The following is a 23,607-nucleotide window of genomic DNA, read 5'->3' as shown; positions in this document are numbered from 1 at the left end:
GAAAACAGGTTTTCGAGGAAAATCTTTTCATTTAAAAAGAATCAGTACAGTATACACAATTTAATTGCTGGCAATATTATATTTGTAGTGTCATCGAAATAGTCTTAAAATATTAATACATTAAAAGGAAGATTTCACCGATTATCACCATGACTCAACAACAAGTTATTAGTGTTTTCTGTTGTCTAAATAACCAGGAAATATAAAAACAAATTTGAGAAAAAAAGCGAGAAGATAGCCTTTTATCAATCAGGAAGTAGGCGTGTCTAAGCTAAAATGCACAAGAGTAAACACCAGTGATAGATGTAATGTATGTGCTAGCTCGGTGTTTATGGATGCAAACAAAGGCAGTAGCTAATTCTGGAAGTGTCAGATCCTCCCTAAAGCCCCTTATAATTTTCAAAACCATGTGATTACCCCCAAAATGTCTCTCAGGGCAAAATCCTCAAATCAGCGAAACCTAGATTTTAATCTACAAAACACATTTGGAAACTGTGTTCACATGGCCACACATTTGTAAAGTGATCTGGAGAACGATTTTGTGGACAAAAATCGGTGAAGTGTCCCTTTAAGGTGGTGTCTGGGTCTCTCTCTGGGTCTCTATCATTAATATATGCATGATTCTGCAGTTGACAAAAAGGATTTGAGTAATACATTTCAAAAGTAATATTTAGCATTTTACCATGACATTCCTGGGTATATCCTGCTATAAAATTTTACATTTTGACCAAGAGTTGAGCTATGTTACATGTTGTAAACAAATAAGCAAACTACACTTTTCCTAAAAACAATGTCTTATAGAAATGTTTCCTCATATTGTTCAGATGATGAGGGGCCAGTTTCCCAGAGCTCTGAGTCTCTCAAGGCAGGTCTTTCCATCTTAGAGAGGTCACTAGCAGCCTTTGTCACACTGTCATAAGATGGCGGTGAGGACAGAGCCCCCTCTGTTAACTCCACAACCTCCCCTGGTCCATAGTGCTCCTGTATCATGGAGGCAATGAGACCCACCATTTCCGGAGCGTTCTCTACATCAACCACGTGCTCCTGGTTGATTTGCCTGTACAGGTAGGAGGCCTGTTTCATCTGTCGCTTTACCAGATGCCTCCTGTAAACCCTCTGGATGATGATGGCCGACACGGCTTCCTGTTTGCGGCGCAGCGTGGTGGTGATGGGCTCGTGGGAGATCTTCGATGGGTTGGTAATCATGAACTTCTCCTCCATCTGCTGCTTAAGCGAGTCCATCTCTCCTGACTCCCCCAGGACGTGCTTGGTGAAGGCAAACAGGATGTCCAAGCAGTGGATCTTGTCCCCACTGACCATGGGAAGGTCCATGGAGATCAGCTTGATTTTGTTGGGCTTGGCGATGCGCAGCGGCTCGGACAGAGAGTCGGCAAAATGCGAGAGCTTGGAGAACTCGATAAACTGAGTGGCCTCTGTGTCAAACCTCTGCCACACCTCGTAGAACATCTCAAAGTCATCCTCGCTCAGTGGCTCTGTGCTCTCCTCTGTGGCCACACTGAAGTTTTCCAGGATTATAGCGATGTACATGTTTACCACAATGAGGAAGGATATGATTATATAGCTGACGCAGAAAGCTATTGCCACTGAGGGATTGCCACAGTTTCCCCTAGCATTGGTGCCAGTGTTTACATAGTTGGGTTCACACTCCTCTGCGGAGTTGGCCATTATAGGTTCGAGCAGGTTGTCCCAGCCGGCCGAGGTACTGATCTGGAACAGGCAGATCATACTATTCCCAAATGTTTCAAAGTTGAACATGTCATCAATCCCATCTTGTTTCTTCACGTAGGCAAAGTTAGCCATCCCGAAGATTGCATAGATGAACATGACTAGGAAAAGCAGGAGGCCAATGTTGAACAACGCTGGCATTGACATCATTAAGGCAAATAGTAAAGTCCTTATTCCTTTGGCTCCACGTATAAGTCGAAGTACACGTCCTATCCTCGCTAGTCTGATGACTCGAAACAGAGTCGGGGACACAAAGTATTTCTCAATGATGTCGGCAAGAACGATACCTGCAAGCAGAGATATCCAAAATTAGACAGAGGCAATTGAGTATTTACACCTGAGAACAGCTATTTGAAAAGTGAAATAGCTTTACATACGTACATAATATGCCTACATAATAGTAGTATATCTATTGCTAATTTGTATAGATTTATCAATACAGATCAATACAGCCATTTTGTGAATTACAACCAAAATAATCATCCTCAGACATAGTCTTTGAATCAGAAACACTTTGACAGAAATATTGTTGCATGGTAATTTACAGTTGTTGTTTGTTTGAGACATCACTAGGTTATTTTGAGGGTTGTCCACCTACCCACGATGGAGAGGATGATCACCACAAAGTCAAAGATGTTCCAGCCAACCGTGAAGAAATAGCAGCGGAGGGCAACTATTTTCATGAGGCATTCAGTGGTGAAGATGACTATGAAGACCAGGTTGATCTTGTTGAGGATGGACTCTGTGCGCGCCGACTGCTGATCCGTCTCCACCATCATGGTCACCATGTTGACAATGATGAGCATCATGATCATGATGTCGAAGGCTTGCTTGGACACCAGATCGAATAAGAAGCCTTGCAGAACATTCTAGAGTGGAGAAATACCACGAATCAACTTATTACCAAGACCGAGGGTTTTCAAACATGGAGACCCAATCATTTCCCTTTTCATCGGGGATATTAGTGCCAACACATGACTGACATACATTTACATCAATGTTGCCTTTATAAAGGGTATATAAAAGAGTTAGGGTTAGGGTTAGGGTAGTACTTTATTGACTGTGTATTACCTGTTTATAAATCATAATACACATTTATGTTTGATAACAAATACAATTTGCTATATTCACCATAGGTCTGGGAATGGGTTTTTGGTGCTTTGTAGATCCTAGCTTCTTCATAGCGTTGTAGTACTTTTTCTGTTCTTCAGTCATGAATATGTCTTGTCCACCTAAGTATAACACAAATGCATTCAAAATTATTTCAGTGCTAATTTTGTATATAGAAAAGCTAAAATAGTGTACACTATGAAATTCTTCTTATATTCTGAGAGTAATGTATGTACTCTAAGAAGTAATAGTAAAGACCTCGGCAGCTCTTTGCCCTACTTGAGGACTTTTTCACCAGACCCTGTCACATATACTTATCTTTCTTTTTTGCTGGTTGAAATTGTCAATGATGACACCAATGAAGAGATTCAAGGTGAAGAAAGAGCCGAAGATGATGAAGATGACAAAGTAAAGGTACATGTAGAGATTGATCTCCCAAATGGGTTGTTCTTCCACCTGTAAAGAAATACATGTTAGATGAGAACAATTTACATCAACAAGAAAAAAACATGTGTATTCAGTGTATTTATTCAAAGAGATGTAAAGTACTCAATGAAATTGTGTGGAATACTTACACCACGTGAATCAACAGCTGCATGCATAATTTCCATCCATCCTTTAAATGTGGCCTAAGTAAGTCAAATGCATAATCATTATTGATACAATATGTGCAGGGAATTTCTAATCATAAACATTCTAACTACACTTATTGATGAACTCTGCCAAACCTAATGCAAATCCTGATAACCAATACATGGTTGATTGTCTTAAATCACATCTTATTTCCAACTGTGCCTGATTTGGTTGAAATCCTGAAAAGGAACAGTGAACAAGATCTTAAATGTGGGGGTCTGTTGGCATGAGTTACAACAATTGGTCTTTTGCCTTGGTTGCCTACAATTACAGGTTTTTATTTAGTATTTCAGATGCAAATCTACAATCTACATACAAGGTTTGTAATGAGTAAGGTTGTAAGAAGTACAAAGTGAACGGGGAAGAAGACCTTGTTGCTAGGGTACCACACCAAATAATTGTGAGTGGTATCCTTCAACAGGCATCTTGTGATGGACAGGCATTCGCTTACTAGAACAGCTCTGCTAAGTGGTGCTATCAAGATGGAGGTTTACATTTGGCACATATAGAAATGGAAACATAAGACGGTAAAAAGAGTAAAAAAAAAAAAGAACAAAAAATTAAAAAGATGAAACTCACGACTTGCAACAGTGATAGGTAGCCAAGTCCCACGTTGTCGAAGTTGACCTTCACCTTGGTCCAGTAGAACTGTGGGTCATTCATGGCTAGGCACTCAGACTTGTTGTTGATCAGGGAGGCGTTGTGTATGAATCCTGTTCGGTTCACACACTTTCCAAATTTGCCAGCAAAAAGGTTGACCCCCATGATGCTGAAGATGAGCCAGAAGATCAGACACACGAGCAGTACGTTCATGATGGAGGGGATCGCTCCGATGAGCGCGTTCACAACCACCTAGCAACCAAGAACACTTATATTAAACTTAGAATACTGTAGATACCTGTACTGTACATCAAAACAGTCCAGTGTATTGAGACATTGAGACACAAAAAGCTTGTCTCACCCGCATGCCCTCAAATCTGGACAGGGCTCTTAGAGGTCTCAAGGCCCGGAGGGTCCTTAGGGATTTGATGGCAGCGAAGTCGGAGTACCCCAGTGAGTTTGCTACTAGGCTTATCAAGGAGACCTATGAGGGCACAGAAATAAAATCATAAAATCTCATTTCCTACACTCACAATGCCAACTCTATCATCCCACAATACAAGGTGAACTGCAATTCACCCTTAAATACCTTTGGAGAAAGAAGGAGGCGATAGAGGTGTCTGTGGCGATCTGTGTAACAGCGGGCGAAATCAGAGGAAGCAAAGTAAGGGCATGGAGATGCAGCCCAATGGCTCTCTAGGTGACTCCTGAATATACAAACTGTATACAGTATATTGCATACAGCGGAAACATACTGTTCCTGTTTGAATAGAGCATCCAAAACGTCCCAGACTCTACTGAACACAGATCTATTAGAACAAACATCCTCTCAGCTCAAGTCCCCCCCAGTCAGTCACCTGCTTCAGTTTTCGCAGCTACATTCATATTTAAAAGTAACTTCAAATATTGTTTCTCCTTTCACCACAAAGGCCTCAGTTGCTCTACGCAGACGCAGTGTACACACCGTGATGGGTTATGACTCCATGTAGCATGAACATGGACAAACAAATCTATCTAACTGGTAACCATCAGTAAGTATGTTATCATTGCTTTTTTAAATCTGATCCAACTATTCCACCCAACACAACCTGGAATTCAGGAGCGCACGTTTGAGTTGAAGGGAACTTGGTTTTTTCAAGGGTCTTTTCAATTGGAATTACATTCAATAACAAACAGTATGATAAAGATTCACACATACATCTACAATGAGGAAATCCAGCCAGCACCAGTAGTTGGTGAAGTACTTCTTGAAGCCGTATGCTATCCACTTGAGGAACATCTCCAGGACGAAGATATAGGAGAAAATCTTGTCTGCATACTCCAACACGACCTTCACTGCCTTTCTCTTCTCTATGTAAATGTCCTCAAATGCCTGCAACAACAAATGATCACATATTTAGGACCCTCTCGAAAACGAGATGATGCATCTCAAGGGATTTATCCTAATAAAGAAATGTACAACATATCGGACGTCTATAAAGTTAATATAATCATATATTTGTGATGGCACCTGTTACCTTTTTCAGAATAAAAGTCTGAACATTTGGATTGTTTGGACCTGCACGCATTGCACAAAACAAAACTAGTTAGCTGAAGATGTTTTCGATGCCATCATTTCTCAGGTGGTTATTTATGGAGAGTCTGACTTAATGAGACTAGGTAGTATCCCACAGACTTAATGAGACTAGGGTAGTATGAGACTAGGGTCGTATCCCACAGCTGAACCCTCTAGTGTCTCCGTATCCAAGGATTGGGTGCTGTGGAGTTCAGCTGAACCATTGTCTGTCTTAGTTAATGTGACCGTGATTATCCCTCTGTGCAGTTCCTCTACTGTTACATTTTATTTTTTTAAGAAAAGGAAGGAATCTTTCCTTCCTCTAGCATTCTGACCTGGTCCTAGCATAGATTTGTTGTTATGATGGCTGATGTATAGATGATTCACTTACTTTAGACAAATACCTGTTGTAAGTCGCTTTGGATAAAGGCGACTTTGTTTTTAACTTATTATGTTTTTAGGTTGTTTTGTTTTTAACTCATTATGTTTTTTATGGTTGTTGTTTTTCTCTCTGTAGCACTCTGTAGCACTCAGAGATTATTCTTTTGAATGAAAAGTGCAATACAAATAAAATGCATTATTATTATTATTATTCATTATTATTATTATTATTATTATTATTATTATTATTATTATTATTATTATTATTATTATTCACTGAGCCTTACCAGAGCCCCGCTGCTCAGCAGGATCATGAAGATGATTAAGGTCTCAAACCAGCTGTGTTCCACTATCTGGTAGCAGGTCTTCCTCAGCCTCCACCAGGCCTGGCCCATGCCCTGCGTCGTGTCGATCATACAGCATTTACAGTGCTTCACACAGACTGAGAGAAGGGGAAAAATGATTATGATTACACATGATTACATCCTATAACAGCACAAAAACATCAGTCTGGAAAATGGTTCAAATTAAAACTGTTGCACTACAAATAAAAACCGTTACTGTATTCTATTAGGAGAGTGCTATACGAGTGATTACTGCAAGGTAACAGTGAAAAACACAGTAGATATAGCCTCTATAATGATCATCATTATCAACTGGCACACAGTACAGTACAGTACAGTACAGTACAGAAGATTCCATACATTCAGGGAAGCATTCATCTGGCTCCAATATATTTTCAGTCATCTCAGAGAATTCATCCTCCTCTTCCCCAGGCTTCCTCATGTCCACCGTGCTGCCCTCTGATAGGCTGACCTTTTCCTAAAAGCCAGAAATAAGGAAGTCACACCACCGCTCCCATTTTCTCCTCAGACAGAGTACTGTATGTCATCATATCCCAATGGCCGTTAAACAACAAAACTCAGGTTGTCAAAATCGTATAACATTCCTCTGATTGTATTTTCACAAAACGCTAATTGCACTAATGCAACGACCCATGCATCCAGGCCTATACTGACCTAATATTTATTTATTTATTTATGTATATATCTTTACAGTATTATTATAGTATTATAACGCCACTGACGTCATGTCTTTTAGCTTGATTTATAGTTGTTTTTATTTTCTTAAGATTGTTGTCTTTATTTGCACTTGACAACACGGACCTCATTGTCTCTTAGCATGTTTTATAGCATTTTCGCTTTTTAATTGTCTAGTGTGTAATATTTGTGATATGTTATATGTGTATATGTTTGTGAATATGTGAATTATGTTTTCTGTTTTTGCACCTTCAGAAGAACCACTACAATTTCATTGTATAGGCAACTGTACAACGACAATAAAGTCTATTCTTCTACTTCTAATATCATCAAGATGTGACTTAACTTTATATGTATAGTGCACACATAGTACAGTATCAAGTGCTCAACTGTAATCCCAGTCCCACAGTAACAGTTTCACACTACTCCATGTGCTGTTGCTACGGAATATAAGTCTTCATGCAGTTTCCATGTCGTAATGGAAGCATATTTAACATGATTGGGATTATTGAGATAAAGGTGCGGCTTCAATCCAATAAAACGGCATAACGCATAATCCATCAGAACAGTATGTGACCTGGAGACAGGATTACTATCATCATCGTTCTTCCTGCTCAAGGATGAACAGAGAGAATCTGCCATTTAGAGGAGTAAGCATTAGTTACATAATAGCAGGATCACAGATGATCATTTTACCTACTGCACTAACATCATCCCACAGCTCTACACACACACACACACCCACACACGCACGCACGCACGCACGCACGCAAGCAAGCACGCAAGCAAGCACGCAAATACACAGGCACGCACGCACACATGCACGCACTCCCTAACAGCACGCACGCACACAGACACACACAGACACACACACACACACACACACACACACACACACACACACACACACACACACACACACACACAAACACACACCTTCTGAGCCTTTCCTGATAATCTATTAAGTGTTCCCTTTCATTTCATACCATGGTAATGCATTTCCATTATTAGCATTTGGGCATGTCCATGTAAAAATAGCTGGAGTTGAAGGGGTAAATATATGATCTCATCTGGTTGATCTGCTAAACCTACTGTATTACAGTTTGTCCTGCCATAATGCTATCTGAGTTAAATGAAAAGGGATTTTGGCCAAAAGATGAGCTCAAAATGAAAAGAAAATGGAAGTAACCATGTGAGAAATTCATCAATCAATTCATCAATCAAAGACAATAGGTTAGTAATAAATCATAAATAAATGTTGATCTGATTCAAGCTGATTGTCATTTTGGTGTGTTTAAAGCCCTTCACGTGAAGCATATCTCTTTTATTTATGTATTTATTCTACAGCAGAGTACAGCGGCTGATTCCTGTTAAGCTGATGGATATGGCTAGAGAAAGCAGTTATTTTTTTCTAATTTCCATTAACCCCTAGTGCCTAATTCTGGTGTTGAGCGGGGCAAGCCAGGGAAAGAGGACAAGAGGAGGAAGCCAGACCGCTGCGGGGAGGTAGGGACCGTGTTAGGATGATACAAATTGCACTAATGAAGTCCCTCTGAGGTAATTCCGGCTTACTTTACAGGATGCAGAGGAATTGAAACACTCAAGCAATCAGAGCTAAGCGTGTGGGCAGCAAGCCACTGATTGGCTTTGCAAGAGAGAGAGAGAGAGAGAGGGAGAGAGAGAGAGAGAGAGAGAGAGAGAGAGAGAGAGTCGTAGTGTAGTACATGCAGTAGCAAAACAAATCCTGTTTTAGTGCCAAAGGTCTTCAATTACATTTACACAGAGGCTTTGTTTCACAAGACAAATCATTGAGGGATATTTTTTTAGGACATTGCACTAGAATAATTGCATGTTATGTAATGACATAATAAACCAGCCGGAAGAAAATACTGTATGTTAAGCAGTCTGTGTAGATAGACAGAACTCTATGCCAATTTCCTAAGCAGTGGATGATTATTCATCTGATCTATGAGCTGTAAGAAGCCACTTATTTTAGACATGTTTCCTCGTACAGCTCTGCTTTCTGCGAAGACGGTACCAGATGTTCGTCACTTAAAGCTTTAATCACTTCAAAATATCACAGCAATCCAACTACAGTAGTAACCAACCAAGAGAGACTAGATGAGGACATGGTTTTCAAAGCAATTGGACATCTTGTGGGCTACGTCATTCACCAGGTAACAAACGTATACAGCTGTACTGTATCTGCTCTCTCAAAAGGCTACTCAGTCACAGTGTTTATTTAAACCACAACAGAATGCCATTCCTACTGTATGTCTCAAGCACAATGTAAAGCTGAAGCACAAATACAGTCCTCTATCATGGATATTAGTACCACAATTTGTTATCAATATCTCTAAATCAATCCTCAAAAGATAGCCTTTTTGAGATGTGTGTGTGTGTTGACCTTTGGCTCTTATATAAGCAAATATTAGCCCTCTGTGTCACTATAGGCATCACCTTGTCTGCTTGGCAAATTAACAATTTATGTATTCGGAAATCCTCTGCATCCACATCCACAACCCCCTACTGTGATCTACTGTGACTCCTCTATCATGCTATTAACCCCTGACCTCACTGGCACTGTTGAGTGACATGTTTCCTGAAAGCTTTGTACCTAGAGTAGTACTTTATATATTTTGTCAATCCAGGTCCCCTCCTCTTCCAGACCAGCAAAGTTCTATATTTAAAGAATTTCGAAGACTTATCTGTAAACATTGAAGTACTACTTTAGCTACTAAGCTTTTGGGAAACGGACCCATGATGTGTGTGTGTGTGTGTGTGTGTGTGTGTGTGTGTGTGTGTGTGTGTGTGTGTGTGTGTGTGTGTGTGTGTGTGTGAGGATGGGAGGGATTCATCTCTATGGATTTGGTAGTTTACACAAAATGATTTAGTGTGCTTTAACAGGAGGATATTACCTACAAATAGGACGATATAGCAACATATGTCATTACATATGACCTTATGACTACGTAACAACATGCTAATACAATGTTGTTACTTCAGTAATTACAATGCTACGACACAGGTATAGGGGCAACTTAATGTAACGTGTTACCAACTCTCCATAGCATGAGGCATGAGATGCATTAATGCATTTAAAAGGCAATAGGGGATCACACACTATTCCCTCCTAAATGACATCTACTGTGGTCCCAAAAGCCTTACCGGTTTATTATCCTCATCCTCTGATGACTCAGTCTCCACCTCGTCCTCCTCAGGAAACTCCACATCTGATTCACCGGGGGCGATGGGAACATTGATGGTCATGTTGGGGTTAGTCATGTAGCTGTCCTCCCCCGATATCACGTACTTCTCCCCGTAGCGTCCGATAACTCCGGCAACAATGCCGTTGCTCTCAACGTGGTTGGTGTCCGTCTGCGGCTTGTCAGTGGTCCTGTTCTCTTTGTTGGCTGTCTTCTGGTTCCCGTTGCAGAGCTCAGAGATGTTCCGTGTGAGCCAGGAGACGCCAGTGTTGATGCGGGCGACGGCGATCTGGATGTTGTTCATTTCGCCGTCTTCATCAGGAGCTGACAGGTTGTCCGAGCTGAAGGAGCTGAGCAGCAGGGCCAGGAAAAGGTTCAGGACCTGTGAGGAAAGAGATGTTAAACACACTGCAAATATATGTCTCATCACTAGAATTCAATGGTCATCTTTTAATTTCAACCCATTTCATAATGGGTGAATATCTATTGTATATGTGCTGATTGATACAGCGTTGCATACTGTATGAGTATGTTGAGAAATTAGGATAATAAATTGTTCATCCATTGTTCATAGAAAGTTACAGATAGGCCATACTGCTATTCAAGAAATGTTCTTGATGAACAGTTGTTGACAATTGTGATGCCTCTTCGACACGTGTCCGCCCGTCTCTGTATGTATCAAATATCGAAACAGGTGCCATACACAAGTATGTGTCTCGTGTTTAAATTATCTCTTCATCCACATAAGGAAGAAAAAAATCTGTAAGTAGATCAAGTAGGTCAAGAATAACAACACACAATGTCAGACAAGACATTCTATCATGTTTTGTCAACAGATGGGAAATCCTGTGTTGTAAGTATAAGAGGATGCTCCCAGATACCCTCCAGCATATGCTTACAAGCACCGTGGATGCTGTCACATGACACATGTAGTAGGTCTACTCCAGGAACTAGGCCTCAGAACCCAAGTAATCTATCCACTTGCGCAACATCTCCCATATATTCCATTGTGTATATATGACGTGCACAGTTGGCGAGGGATCATCCCTTAGTCTGCTCTCTCCGAGCTGCTGGGGGGCGTGGATGATTGTTGATGGAGGATTGGTGATAAATGCCCTTTGACCTTATCACCCCTAAACTTTCTGGATAATCCCTGGCTTGTGAAAACGAGGGGGATAAACTGCTTTCACATGATCCATGTTCTGTTCTGAGGGTTTCTGTCTGTCTGACCAGGTCCAGGAGAGGGGCTGGAGGGATCTGTCCACTTCTGTCTAATAAGGAAGGAAGGAAAGACTCAATTTGCAGTTTTGTTCCTAAACATGGGATTAAATATGGCGGAAACTAGCCTTTTATGGCCACAGAACTAAAGGGAATGCAGGGAACAGGTGTTGCCTGGTGGCCAACAGCAACTCACTTCTCTAAGCCCTGCTCTTTTAAAACAATAACATAGGAATGATTTGATGGTTTTAGAGCATTACACTATTTTAATACATATCGTTGGACATTGGAAAATGTCAGAGCCCGGTAATACTGTCTCTCGCTCTCTCTTGTTTGGATTCAGCCCATGTCCTGGATTAAATAAAATCTCATACTGTCATATACTGTAGTTAATGTGTGGCGGAGAAAGGTACAGTACTCACTTTCTGTAAATGCAAAGTTTGCCTTTCAACTAGATTTTAAAAAATCACCTAAATAAAAATAAAAATGTATATCTTTAGGACAGGCAGGGGCCAATTCTAAATGAAAAAACACAACATTTCAAATGAATGCAGTGCCACCAGGAATCAGGAATGTGTGAATAAAACACACTGAATGCTGCTGCTAGCTGTCTGCAATTCTGGGAAAAAAAGGTTTTGATCCCTTCTCATTAAATGTTAGTTCAGGACACAGCTGGACAACAAAGCACCATCTGGGTGGGCCAACCGACACTCACTTGCTATGGCTCCATGTGTATAAACAGAGCTGTTACTTGGATTAAATGTTTTTTTTGTACATAAACAGGGCCCTGACATGAGGTTTTGTTGTATGGTATAACAATATGGATACCTGCTCTCGGACCATATGGTCAAGTACAGCTGGAGCTCGACCACATTGTAGCGTGACCTCGACTGATCCTCCACTTAGCACTCGGGTCACAGTTTCCCTAAGACCTAATTCATTACTAGTGGATACATCATACAGTATAAGAATAGGGAACATTCAGCTGTGCAGGCAAAAAAACAAACAAAGGCCAATCCTCCAGTGTGTATATCTCAGTCTGTTATGAGTCAACATCGTATAACAACATGACTAATACTATAAACGGTTTATACCGTTATGCTCATTGTATGTTGGCCCCAGAATGAATCTGTTTTGAAGTTTACTTCAGTAATAGTAGTAATCTTTTGAGTCAGTTTTCATTGGCTAAACGAAGCCTTCGTAGCATTGCATTTGCGTTGCAACACTGAATCCACAGTTCCTCTGTAACACCCCCCCCCTCACATTGTACTTACTAGGGGTGGGCATCGACGATCGATAATTGATCGATAATTGATCGATAAGGATCTTGGTCGATCACAAAATAAAACATTTGATCGACCAAATGTTTTATTTTGTGATCGACCAAGATCCTTATCGATCAATTATCGATCGTCGATGCCCACCCCTAGTACTTACCACTAGATTCCCTATCACCATGACCAGCATGAAGACCAGGATACACAGAGGTTGTCCAGACACTTCCATACAGTCCCACATCGTCTCGATCCACTCCCCACAGAGCACCCGGAACACGATGAGGAAGGAGTGGAAGAAGTCCTTCATGTGCCAGCGAGGAAGCAGACAGTCCTTGGAGATCTTACACACACAGTCCTGGTAGTTCTTCCCAAACAACTGCATGCCCACCACTGCGAAGATGAAGACGATGATGGCTAAGACCAGCGTCAGGTTCCCCAGCGCGCCCACAGAGTTACCAATGATCTTGATGAGCGTGTTCAGTGTAGGCCATGACTTTGCCAGTTTGAAGACTCTCAACTGACAAGCAAAAAAGAAAAGAAAAGGAACTCTAATCAAATAATCTACTCTATGATTACTTCTGTGATACATACAAAGGACAGATTATTTTTGTTGCAATTGGATACAAATAGCAGGGCCTCTGATTATTCCGAAAAGATGAAAAGGGCTTTATAAATGTAATCAATTATTATCGTTAGCAGCACAGAAGAACATATAGCTTTATCTCTCGCCGTCTTCCTGAATCTCATTGACAACACGACTCAATCATCATAATAATAATAATAATAATAATAATGGATGATAATAATGGATGGCAGATGACAGAAGTGGTTGAGTCTGTGCAGGAGCATGGGGCCAGCTTTAAGTTTCTCACTCACTTATTACTAAGGTTGAGTCATTTTATAAATAGCATCTGTTGTCTCATTATGTGATTTGGATATTATATTAAAACAACAAAAACAATAACAATTAAATCATTTTTTAATAATTAAAGCATTACCAGTCTGAAGGAGCGGAGGACAGACAGGCCTTCCACATTGGACAGACCCAATTCCATGAGACTGAGACAGACGATGATCCCATCAAAAATGTTCCAGCCACGTTGGAAGTAGTAGTAGGGGTCTAGGGCTATGACCTTCAGAACCATCTCTGCCGTAAAGATCACCGTGAACACCTGTAAGAGCACACAGACCAAGCTAGAACCCACAGAATTATAGGAACACAGATTATAAGAATTACAAGAACCAGGATTGTATCATGATCTCTGTGACAGAACAGCTGTCAGCGGAGACATTTAGTTGAGTTCCTTAGAGACATGATTTGTCATGTTAAACGCACAACAATGAACAAATACAGAAATTAATTTGACAAAAATGCTGTTTTTACAGTGAGATTCTACAGGTTGACATCCACATTCTACATGGGATTCAAATTGACCAGCAGAGGGAGGTGCAAACTGAGAGATGAGCCCGCATGCCCCACACACACACACACTACGTACTGCCCTGAGATCAGTAGGATGTCAAATATCCACTACCAAAGCGTATGAATCAAGGACATTAGAAGAACATTCAACAACATGTCTACCCTAGGCCAATACAGTGTTTGTGTGTTCTAACATTGTGTTCTTCTCTCAATTGCTAACCATGATCTTCTTAGCCTCCTCAGAAGCTGTAATGCTGTAATGTAATATAGATAATAGATAAAATAAAATAAAAATAGAAATGCATTACATGAATTATGTGTTGTTATGTCGTTTTCTTCCCTGTGCGGTCTTACTGAGTTTCGATTGAGGCTTTCACTCCCAGTGGTCATTTATAATCCAATAGCAGTTATCAGGAGAGGGGGTTAACCCGGTGTCCTGGCAACAATCCCAGTACTTCTTCCTGTGTTATAAACACCCTTTTAACCCCCCCTCTCCCCCCTGCACACACACACATTTGCACAAGTTGCTTGATTATTGGCATATGTATTTTTTATTTACCTTTTATGTTTTTGCCTTTGCTTATCATCCCTTGTGAGCTTGTCTGTCTAGATATTTGTTGTCTGAAAAACTCATTTAACAAAAATAAATCATTACAACCCCCCCCACCCCAAAAACAAAAAAAACAAAAAAAAACTTACCAGATTGCCAACTGAGAGCATCCCATTGAACTCGTCAGTCATGGGGTAGTGCTCCAGGGCCATAAAGAGGGTGTTGAGGACAATACACACGGTGATAGCCAGGTCCAGGAAGGGGTCCATCACCATGAACTTCATCCATTCCTTCAGACTCAGCCACCAGGGGCAGCAGTCCCAGATCAGGTACTTCTTAGCGAATGTGTACCAGCAGGGGTGGCACTTCTGCTGCGACTCCGTTAGTTCTGTGTGGTAGAAACGAGAGCACGGTTGGGCTTTATATATATTTTATTTTAGATTTTTCATTTTTATTGACAGTTACAGTGAAGATTTAGACAGGAAGGATGGGCGAGAGAGGAGGGATGACATGCAGGACATGTCCCCGGCCGGAATCGAACCGGGCACCCTGCGGCTACATGGTCAGCGCTTAACCCGCTACGCCACCTAAGTGCCCCCAAATTGATTATTTTAAAAGATTTGCTCCTGTTGGCCCTGAAAAGCCCTTTACTACGATTTCAGTTGTACAGTGTTTCTCCTGAACTTATACTTCCCAAATCCTAAAGTGACCTGTGCACATAACTCAGAAATGTTTTGTTTAAATCATGTATTGATTTGGAGATTTGAACATATGGAGTAACACATGTGCAGATCTCAAGTTAAGAATGTTCCCTACATTGTCTAGAGATGAACACATCAGTGTGTTATTAACAGGGCATTAGAAGACCCTCTGTATAACTTCTGAAGTGACTCTCACCGTCCATGGCATCGCTGAGGAAGGTGATGGAGCTCAGCCCTCTCTTCCTGCGCAGCAGTGCCACCGGGGACAGCCGGGGACCAGGTTTGGGGCTCGACTCCACACACGTGGGCTTCTGGGACGAAGGAAGTTTATTTTACATAGTTTTTTTTACATACAGTATATCTTTTTTTTATCTGGATGGATTTACAGACACACTAGTGACTACAGAGCCTCTGAGACCTAAAATGCTCTGAAGTTCAAAAATGCAAATCAAAATTAGTGAAACACTTAAACGAAGATCACAAAACCCACTTTGAGAAAATTAAAAAACAATGCAACAAACTATGCAATCAGGTAATTACCATGACTAAATCTGCTAAGAAAGAATACCTCGATAACAAAATCGAAGAAAACTTAAACAACCCACGTGACCTTTGGAAGCTACTTAATAGCCAACTAGGTTGCAGTCAAAAACTCAAAACCAGGTCTACAAACATCAGCATAAAATCTGGAGATTCTCTCCTTACAGACAAGCTGGATGTGGCTAAGTGCTTAAACACTTTCTTTACAACCATAGCCACTAAATTAGTTAACAATCTACCACCCCACTCAGGGCGTTATGGTGTAGAGCACATCCGTGCGTTCTACAATAAACTGGGTGTACGCAAAGATGATTTTAAACTCTCCATGGTGTCAAACGATGAGGTGTTTAAAAAGCTGGGCGCTCTACACTCAGAAAAGGCCACGGGCCATGACAATATTCCAGCCAGATTTCTAAAAGACTCAGCTGCCTCCATTACCCCAATCATCACCCACATAATAAACCTCTCCATCAAACAGGGACACGTCCCCCTTGACTTTAAAATAGCAAGGGTAACCCCACTGTATAAAAAAGGAAGCAAATTAGACCCAGGCAACTACCGACCTGTTTCTATTCTTAATTCCATCTCGAAACTTATGGAAAAAATAGTTTATGAACAGGTTGATAGGTACCTTACCGAAAAAAATCTGATGTATGAATTTCAATCAGGATTCAGAACATCCCATTCCACTGACACATGCCTTCTCTATTTGAACGACCACATCAACCATGAGGTGGACTCGGGCAAGTACTGCGGCATGGTCATGCTGGACCTCCAGAAGGCCTTCGACACAGTAGATCACCACATATTGTTAGATAAACTGAAAGCAATTGGGTTCGATAGAACATCGGTGGGCTGGATGCAATCCTACTTAGAGGGGAGGGAACAGGTGGTTAGTGTGAACGGAACACTGTCCCCCCCCCTCCCGGTGACCTGCGGCGTTCCACAAGGAAGCATATTGGGACCTTTACTGTTCCTAATATATGTGAATGACATGTCATCAGCATGTGATTGCAATTTGTTCCTGTTCGCGGATGACTCGGCTCTGCTGGTCTCTGACAGGGACATATTGCAGGTGGAAAAAGCGCTAAGCACTGAACTGAGTAGAATCTGCATCTGGCTAGCTGACAATAAACTATCAATACACCTAGGTAAAACTGAAACCATCCTATACGGATCCCCATCTAAACTCAGAAAGGCTGAACATTTTAAAATAAAAGTGGGTAACATTAATATCACAAGAAAAGAGGATATTACATACCTGGGCTCCATCTTAGAGGCAAATCTTTCCGGAGATAAAATGGCAGCAAAAGTAATCAAAAAAGTGAACCATAGAACTAGATTCTTGTACAGGATATCCTCACTTGTCAGTAAAAACACACTGAGGACCCTATCAGGAGCTCTCATTCAATGTCACTTCGACTATGCCGTAACATCATGGTACTATAGAACCACAAAGGCCCATAAAACAAGACTCCAGACAGACCAAAATAAACTGGTTAGGCTTCTGCTAGGCCTCAACCCTAGGACACATCTAACCGCTGCTCATTTTTTGAGCCTTGATTGGCTACGAGTAGTTGACAGAGTGCAGCAGCTTGCACTGGGCCTGGTCTTCAAGATACGCTACACCACAAAGACACCCAAGTACCTGTCAACATACTTCCAAAAAGTGAACAACGTCCACACATACAACACCAGAGGAAGCTCCACGAACCACGTTCAACCGCGTTGCACCACAAACAAGGGGTTAAACTCGTTTGCAAACTATGCAGTAAAAATGTGGAACGCCCTTCCTATAATCTTAAAGGAGTGCAAAACACTGCCCACCTTCAAAACCACTCTCAAAAAACATTTACAGGAGGCTGCAATCCGTAACTGGACCCTCTAAATCAAAAATCAGATTAAAAGACCTGAACTACCCACTGTACATACTTTGTGTTTTGTCCCCCGCCCCCACCTGTGGTGTATGTCCCCACCTGTCCTACCCGCTGTACATACCTGATGTTTTGTTGTATTGTATATCTAGTATTGTTCTTCCCATGATGGATGTATTTTTATCTTGTAGATAGTAATAGTTATTTGTCTGTATTATCTTGTAGATAGTACTAGTTTTTTTTTTTTCCTGTCTGTCTTACATGTAACGATGAATTGAAAATCAAGGACCCCAATTGAAATAAGCCAGTGGCTTTCTTGGGTTTTTATCCTTTTAGTTGACCTTGTATGTAATATGTACTTTCATGTACCTACTTCTGCAAATCTTCTAATAAAGTTTTCAATCAATCAAAGACTTCTTCTCTGGTTTTTATCTGGTGGACTGTTTATCCAAGTTGGAATGTTTTTTGTGATGGGGACATTGTATAAGTATAAACGTATGTGGATCACTGAGGTGAAGGTGTGAATGATTTTATGGTTTAGGGGAGTGGGGGAAAAGTCTGAAAACTGAAAACACCAAAGAAAAACACCATCGTCAATAGGCGCCAATGTCTATTTTGCAATGTATCTCACTAAACTCTATACCAGTGGTATACTTCTCCTCTCACCGTATCCTCCTTGGCCTTCTCCATGCTGCAGAACGGCAGAGACATGGGGGTGTGCAGACCTGCGGTGTTGACTCCGTTCTGGTCCAGGGAGAGGTTGAGTCTGCCATTGATGTTCAGGTTGGGGATGAAAACATGGGAGCAGTGGCTCCTGATGCTGCTCCTCTTTTTGTGCCACGGGGCGATCACGGATCCGGCGCGACTCCTGGACATGTCCCCGTGAACACTGTACTCGTCGTCGGCAAAGTCGGCTACTGAGTTGTTCCGCGGGCGGAAGGAGAACATGCTGCACTGACTGCCTCTCCTGCTGCTGAGGGGGTGGGAGGAGAGGGTGGCTAGGAAGGGGTGGACTGGCAGGGGAGACAGAGGAGGCTGCAACACGAATGAGAGGGAGAAACAAAACATTACTATTACTATTACTACTACTACTACTACTATAATGATGATACATTGAATTGAACTCCAACTGATCCCCAGGTGAACAATTATTATTTGTTACAGGCTTACCATAAAAAAATGTAAATAACGAATATGTATCAAGACATTAATACATACAGTCCGATTGGCAGGGGAGGAAAGATTTTGAGAAAAACCCTTGGACACTTCAAAAAGAGTAACAACTGATGAGATTAACATCATTCAAACTTTTCAAAATGTACATATGGAAGTCACTACAAAATGTATTTTTTAATCTGATTAATTAAGTACTGTACCATCAGCATGGGGTCATCCAGGAGGTCAAACTCCTCATTTGCTTCGTCCTCCGTCTCCTCTGACAGTGTCCTGTGGGATCTCTTCTTACTCCGTCGTATGCTGCCCTCTCTTAGACGGAAGGGTGACAGCTCTGGGGACATCTCTTCTTGATTTCTTCGTGCTGCCAACTTCACAGAGAAATAATGTTCAGCTATGGTCATATAGTTATTGATGTAATGCCAGTAGATAATACAAACTGTTAGAATTAGCACCCAAAAAAATCTAATACAGTAACGACAGTAACTTGCAATCATCTTTCCAACACATTGTATTTTAGAAACAGTTTGACAGTCAAACTGTTTTTTATTGCAACAGCAAGTCATAAGCCCAATGCACACGGCGTGCGATTTTTTTTCGCAGGACAACATTCGATTCTCAATTCACACCACCGAAGTGAGTGGGTGTGAATGGAGAATCGAATGTTGTCGTGCGATAAAATCGCATCGCACGCCGTGTGCATTGTCTCATTCAAAACAATGGAATCGAATTCGGCGGTGCGACAAAATCGGGGCCGTGTGCATTGGCCTATATACAGAACTGTACCCTCTGCTCTCTCCTCAGATGTTCCATTGCCAGCTGGAACTCTCTCTCCTTCTGCCAGGCCTCAGCGATGGTGGCCTGGTTCTGCTCTTCGTAGGCCATAGCCACCACGGCCAGGATCAGGTTGACCAGGTAGAAGGAGCCCAGGAAGATCACCAGCACAAAGAAGATCATGTAGGTCTTCCCCGCTGACCGCAGTGTCTGAGGGTGGAGGGACAGAATTACTGACAAAGTACTCTATGTGCTACATTATTCATACATAAACAACTCTGAATACACTGTGGACCATTATAAAACAAGATACTTCAAATTGTGCCTAGAATTATGTGACATGAAGCTAATTAATATTGTGAATCGACATTGTCGTACCTGATGATAGAGGTTTTCCCAGTAGTCTTGTGTCATAAGTCGAAAGAGAGCCAGAAAAGCCCACCCAAAGCTATCAAAACTGGTGTAGCCGTAGTTGGGGTTCCTCCCGATTCTTAGGCAATCAAACCCATCTGGACATTTCCTGTAACACACACAGTAGCACATACCGTTAATACCACTGTTAATGACAACAGGACATACCTCCAAAACCCGGTGGTTACGGACAGCTGCCACTGATAACCAAGTGTTGATGATTATGATGAATAACATTATGGTATGTCACCAACTAGGGCATACTAGTCATGGTGGCACGCATGATATTTAAGCATAGTTAAAACATCTCCAGTATCGACATGTACCCCTCAGTGGAGCGAAGAGCATAAGGGCTAACATCACCATGATTTGAACTGAAGAGGGCACTTGAAACTGGGTCTAGGCAGTGGGGCTCTAAAACGCATCGGACCAAAAGGGATTATGTTGAGCCAGATCAAGTTCTGAGGTAAAAAAATAATAAAAAATGGCAGCTTTGATGCTTCCATCTCTGATCTTTATTGTTACCACGGTGACATTACTGCAAATGCTTCAGTTCCAGCAGCCGAGGACAAGCTGGGCTGCCACGTCAATCCGAAAGCAGAATAATAATTTAGTAATGGCAGTGAAACAGCTGGATGGGAGCACATCACTCTGGGAAACAGCTGTAGATCTCACCACACTAGGCTGAGTAATACACTTAATACATCATTGGCAGTCATGATTTCACTCTGTCACTGGCACTGAGTCGCAATACATTTAATACCATATTATCACGGAGAGGCTTGAGCATTGGGTACGTCACCTGGTGTCCTGCATCCCATGTTTTAATAGCTTTTTTCCCCTTTTGTCTAACTTTTAATCTTGTGAAGAAAAAGTTTAAATCATGACTATATATATATATATATATATATATATATATATATATATATATATATATATATACTGTATATAGCAGCATGTGTGTGTGGGTCAGTGCTACTGTGGCTGACTGTCTTATTATATATTATATGGCTGTGTGGTAGAAGCGCTGAGTGCCCCGGTAGCGTCTGCCAGATGGGAACAGGGTGAACAGACCGTGTCTGGGGTATACCATACTGTTGTATAACTGTAGTCACAGGTGCAAACGTGCTACTAGTGTAAACACTTCTAAATCTAGCCCAGAGGGTTCAGTGCTGGACTAAGGGTTACGTTTCAAATGAGGTCACTAACATACAGTATTTACTCAGTATGAGTTAATGCAGGATAAATCAAACCTACATCTAATATCTAATCTCACGATCTCACCTGGATGCATGCAAGCTGCAATTCGTACTTTCAAAGTGACCTTTCTGCTTCACACGTTATAGGATATTGCTCTGAAAACACGTAGCGTGTTAGGATAAAGGTGCTTAAAGTTTCTATAGTAACCGTCCTCTGGGGACTGTTGTTGCCTATGGAGATCCTCTCTTGATCTTCCTGCTGCTTTGTCACTCTCCTTAGTCCCTACTGGAGCTGTGGGATCTCTCTTGGTTTGAAGGGCAATCGTGGTTGGTCTGTAATTCTGTTTGTGTATGTCTCTGTTGTATACATACACAGTTGGTGTCATATGTTGAACATGTTCTTACTACTGTTTTTGCTTATCAATTATTATGTAGCAAAGCAAATTTAAATGAAACAGACGATGTGAGCTCATATGCCTCATATAAATTCATATAACAGCTTTCCAAAACATTATCAATTTCTGTCTGTTTTTAACTAAGTAAAAGCCTACCTGGGTACTTTAAGACATCACATCACAATGTTAGAAATGTCAGGGGATATTCTACTGTACTTTCCTAATCACATCTTGTTATAACTTATATACTAGTTAATACGTTTATATGTTTATAAAAAGTACACAGTTACATGCTAACTCCCCCCAGCCTATATACCCCCCTGTGAATAGGCCATAGTGTGTATATATATATAAGTTTACATAATAGATACATTCTCAGATTCCTACCTATCACTTATCCCCCTATTTATGTCTAGTTATGTCTCATTCTTGTATTTTAATATCTTAGGACTGTGTTGATTGTTAGCACCTAGGGCTTGCATTTAAATTTCGTTGTACCTGTTACAATGACAATAAAGATCATTCATTCATTCATTCATTCATTCATTCCTAATCACATCTTGAGTTTTGTTTTGGGGTGGGTACTGCACAGTTATTGTCCCAGATCACTCTACAGAGCACCCACCACTCGCACATTTCACTAAACCTATCAACCCACACAGCCTTTAGTCCTACTGCCTATCGTATGGACATTTATAAACCACTAAATACGACCCTTATGGACTAAAACAACTGTGTGTTACACTTGAGCTTTCTTGTTTTGAACTACGTTTTGTATATTATAGGCTTACAGAACATCGTTTCACCATATGCTCATGTATGTAACCGTTGATTTTCTAATTGTTTTGATGTTTCAGTCCATGACTGCAAAACACTAATAAAACTACTACTACTACCAAGGTAGGCTGAGTGCAATAGCTAGCCCATAAAATCAAGTCATTTAAAACTGAGGGCGATAGCTAAAGTAGTACAGTAGCAAGCTATAAAATCAGCTATAAAAGTAACAGTGCTAGGCTAGTAGTACAGTGCCAGCTGTAAAACTGGTGATGATACTCTAGCTGCAGTAGCATAGTCGGGAGCCACAGCTGTAAACCATAGGGCGATAACATCTTAATGTCAAAGCTAAAGACAAAGCTAGTGGAGTGAGATTGGAGTGATAAAGACCAGGCTAGAGGTCTTTAGAGGTTTGCCCTGCCCATCCTCCTTTGGCTGGCTGGCGTAGGGCAAAAGTTCATAGTGTCTATGTCATTCAGCCGGAAGTAATCCATGATGCACACGGAGATGTATAAGGAGATAAGCAATGTGTTTAAAATCTACAGTAGGCGTGCTAAGCAACATTTCAGATTTTTTCTTTTTTTTGCAACATAATCTACTCTACTGTATGTTTATCTGAGTCATCATAAGGTACGTATCTGAAGCTTTAATTTGGAAATCTACTCAGGGATTACTTGTTGGAATACACTTAAAAGATTAAGCAGGTCCCCCCCTTTGACCTGCTTACAGTAATGTCTTCCCTCCATGGATAACCTCACCAAAGTGTGGCAGACGGCAGGGAGCAGTGAGGGGAATGATAATTGAAGGGAGGTACAGTATCTTGCAGCCCGCTGGCTCCACCCTCGAGCCTTTTATGGACTTCCTGCCCCAACAAGGCACACCTGTGAATCGTTAAGCCACCAGGGCTTGAGGATAAAAGAGGGAGCGGACTGCCCAAACAGTCCCAGACACAGCATGTAATCACACAGATACGTCGCTCTCTTGTGGCGCTTTTCCATTGACCAGACTGGTACGGCTCTGTACGGCA

General features: G+C 41.3%; 1 protein-coding gene across 1 annotated transcript in view; it reads right to left on the bottom strand.

The window, feature by feature from the left end:
- Window positions 1-795: 795 nt before the first annotated feature.
- LOC308172122 (sodium channel protein type 2 subunit alpha-like) overlaps window positions 796-23,607 on the bottom strand; it is a gene marked incomplete at both ends in the record, with an annotated part of 32,845 nt that continues 10,033 nt past the window's right edge. The window contains 19 exons of the mRNA XM_080547032.1: window positions 796-2,033; window positions 2,345-2,615; window positions 2,878-2,978; window positions 3,171-3,312; window positions 3,432-3,485; window positions 4,069-4,341; window positions 4,451-4,573; window positions 5,288-5,461; window positions 6,313-6,467; window positions 6,730-6,847; window positions 10,234-10,653; window positions 12,927-13,283; window positions 13,765-13,938; window positions 14,889-15,127; window positions 15,637-15,751; window positions 18,521-18,889; window positions 19,231-19,398; window positions 19,814-20,011; window positions 20,180-20,321. Coding sequence (XP_080403158.1) covers window positions 796-2,033; window positions 2,345-2,615; window positions 2,878-2,978; window positions 3,171-3,312; window positions 3,432-3,485; window positions 4,069-4,341; window positions 4,451-4,573; window positions 5,288-5,461; window positions 6,313-6,467; window positions 6,730-6,847; window positions 10,234-10,653; window positions 12,927-13,283; window positions 13,765-13,938; window positions 14,889-15,127; window positions 15,637-15,751; window positions 18,521-18,889; window positions 19,231-19,398; window positions 19,814-20,011; window positions 20,180-20,321 — 4,831 coding nt within the window. The remainder of the gene's footprint in view (window positions 2,034-2,344; window positions 2,616-2,877; window positions 2,979-3,170; window positions 3,313-3,431; window positions 3,486-4,068; window positions 4,342-4,450; window positions 4,574-5,287; window positions 5,462-6,312; window positions 6,468-6,729; window positions 6,848-10,233; window positions 10,654-12,926; window positions 13,284-13,764; window positions 13,939-14,888; window positions 15,128-15,636; window positions 15,752-18,520; window positions 18,890-19,230; window positions 19,399-19,813; window positions 20,012-20,179; window positions 20,322-23,607) is intronic.

Source organism: Nansenia antarctica (genome assembly GCF_963989245.1).
Source record: "Nansenia antarctica genome assembly, chromosome: 16".
Taxonomy (NCBI): domain Eukaryota; kingdom Metazoa; phylum Chordata; class Actinopteri; order Argentiniformes; family Microstomatidae; genus Nansenia; species Nansenia antarctica.
This window is presented reverse-complemented; position numbering and strand designations above follow the sequence as displayed.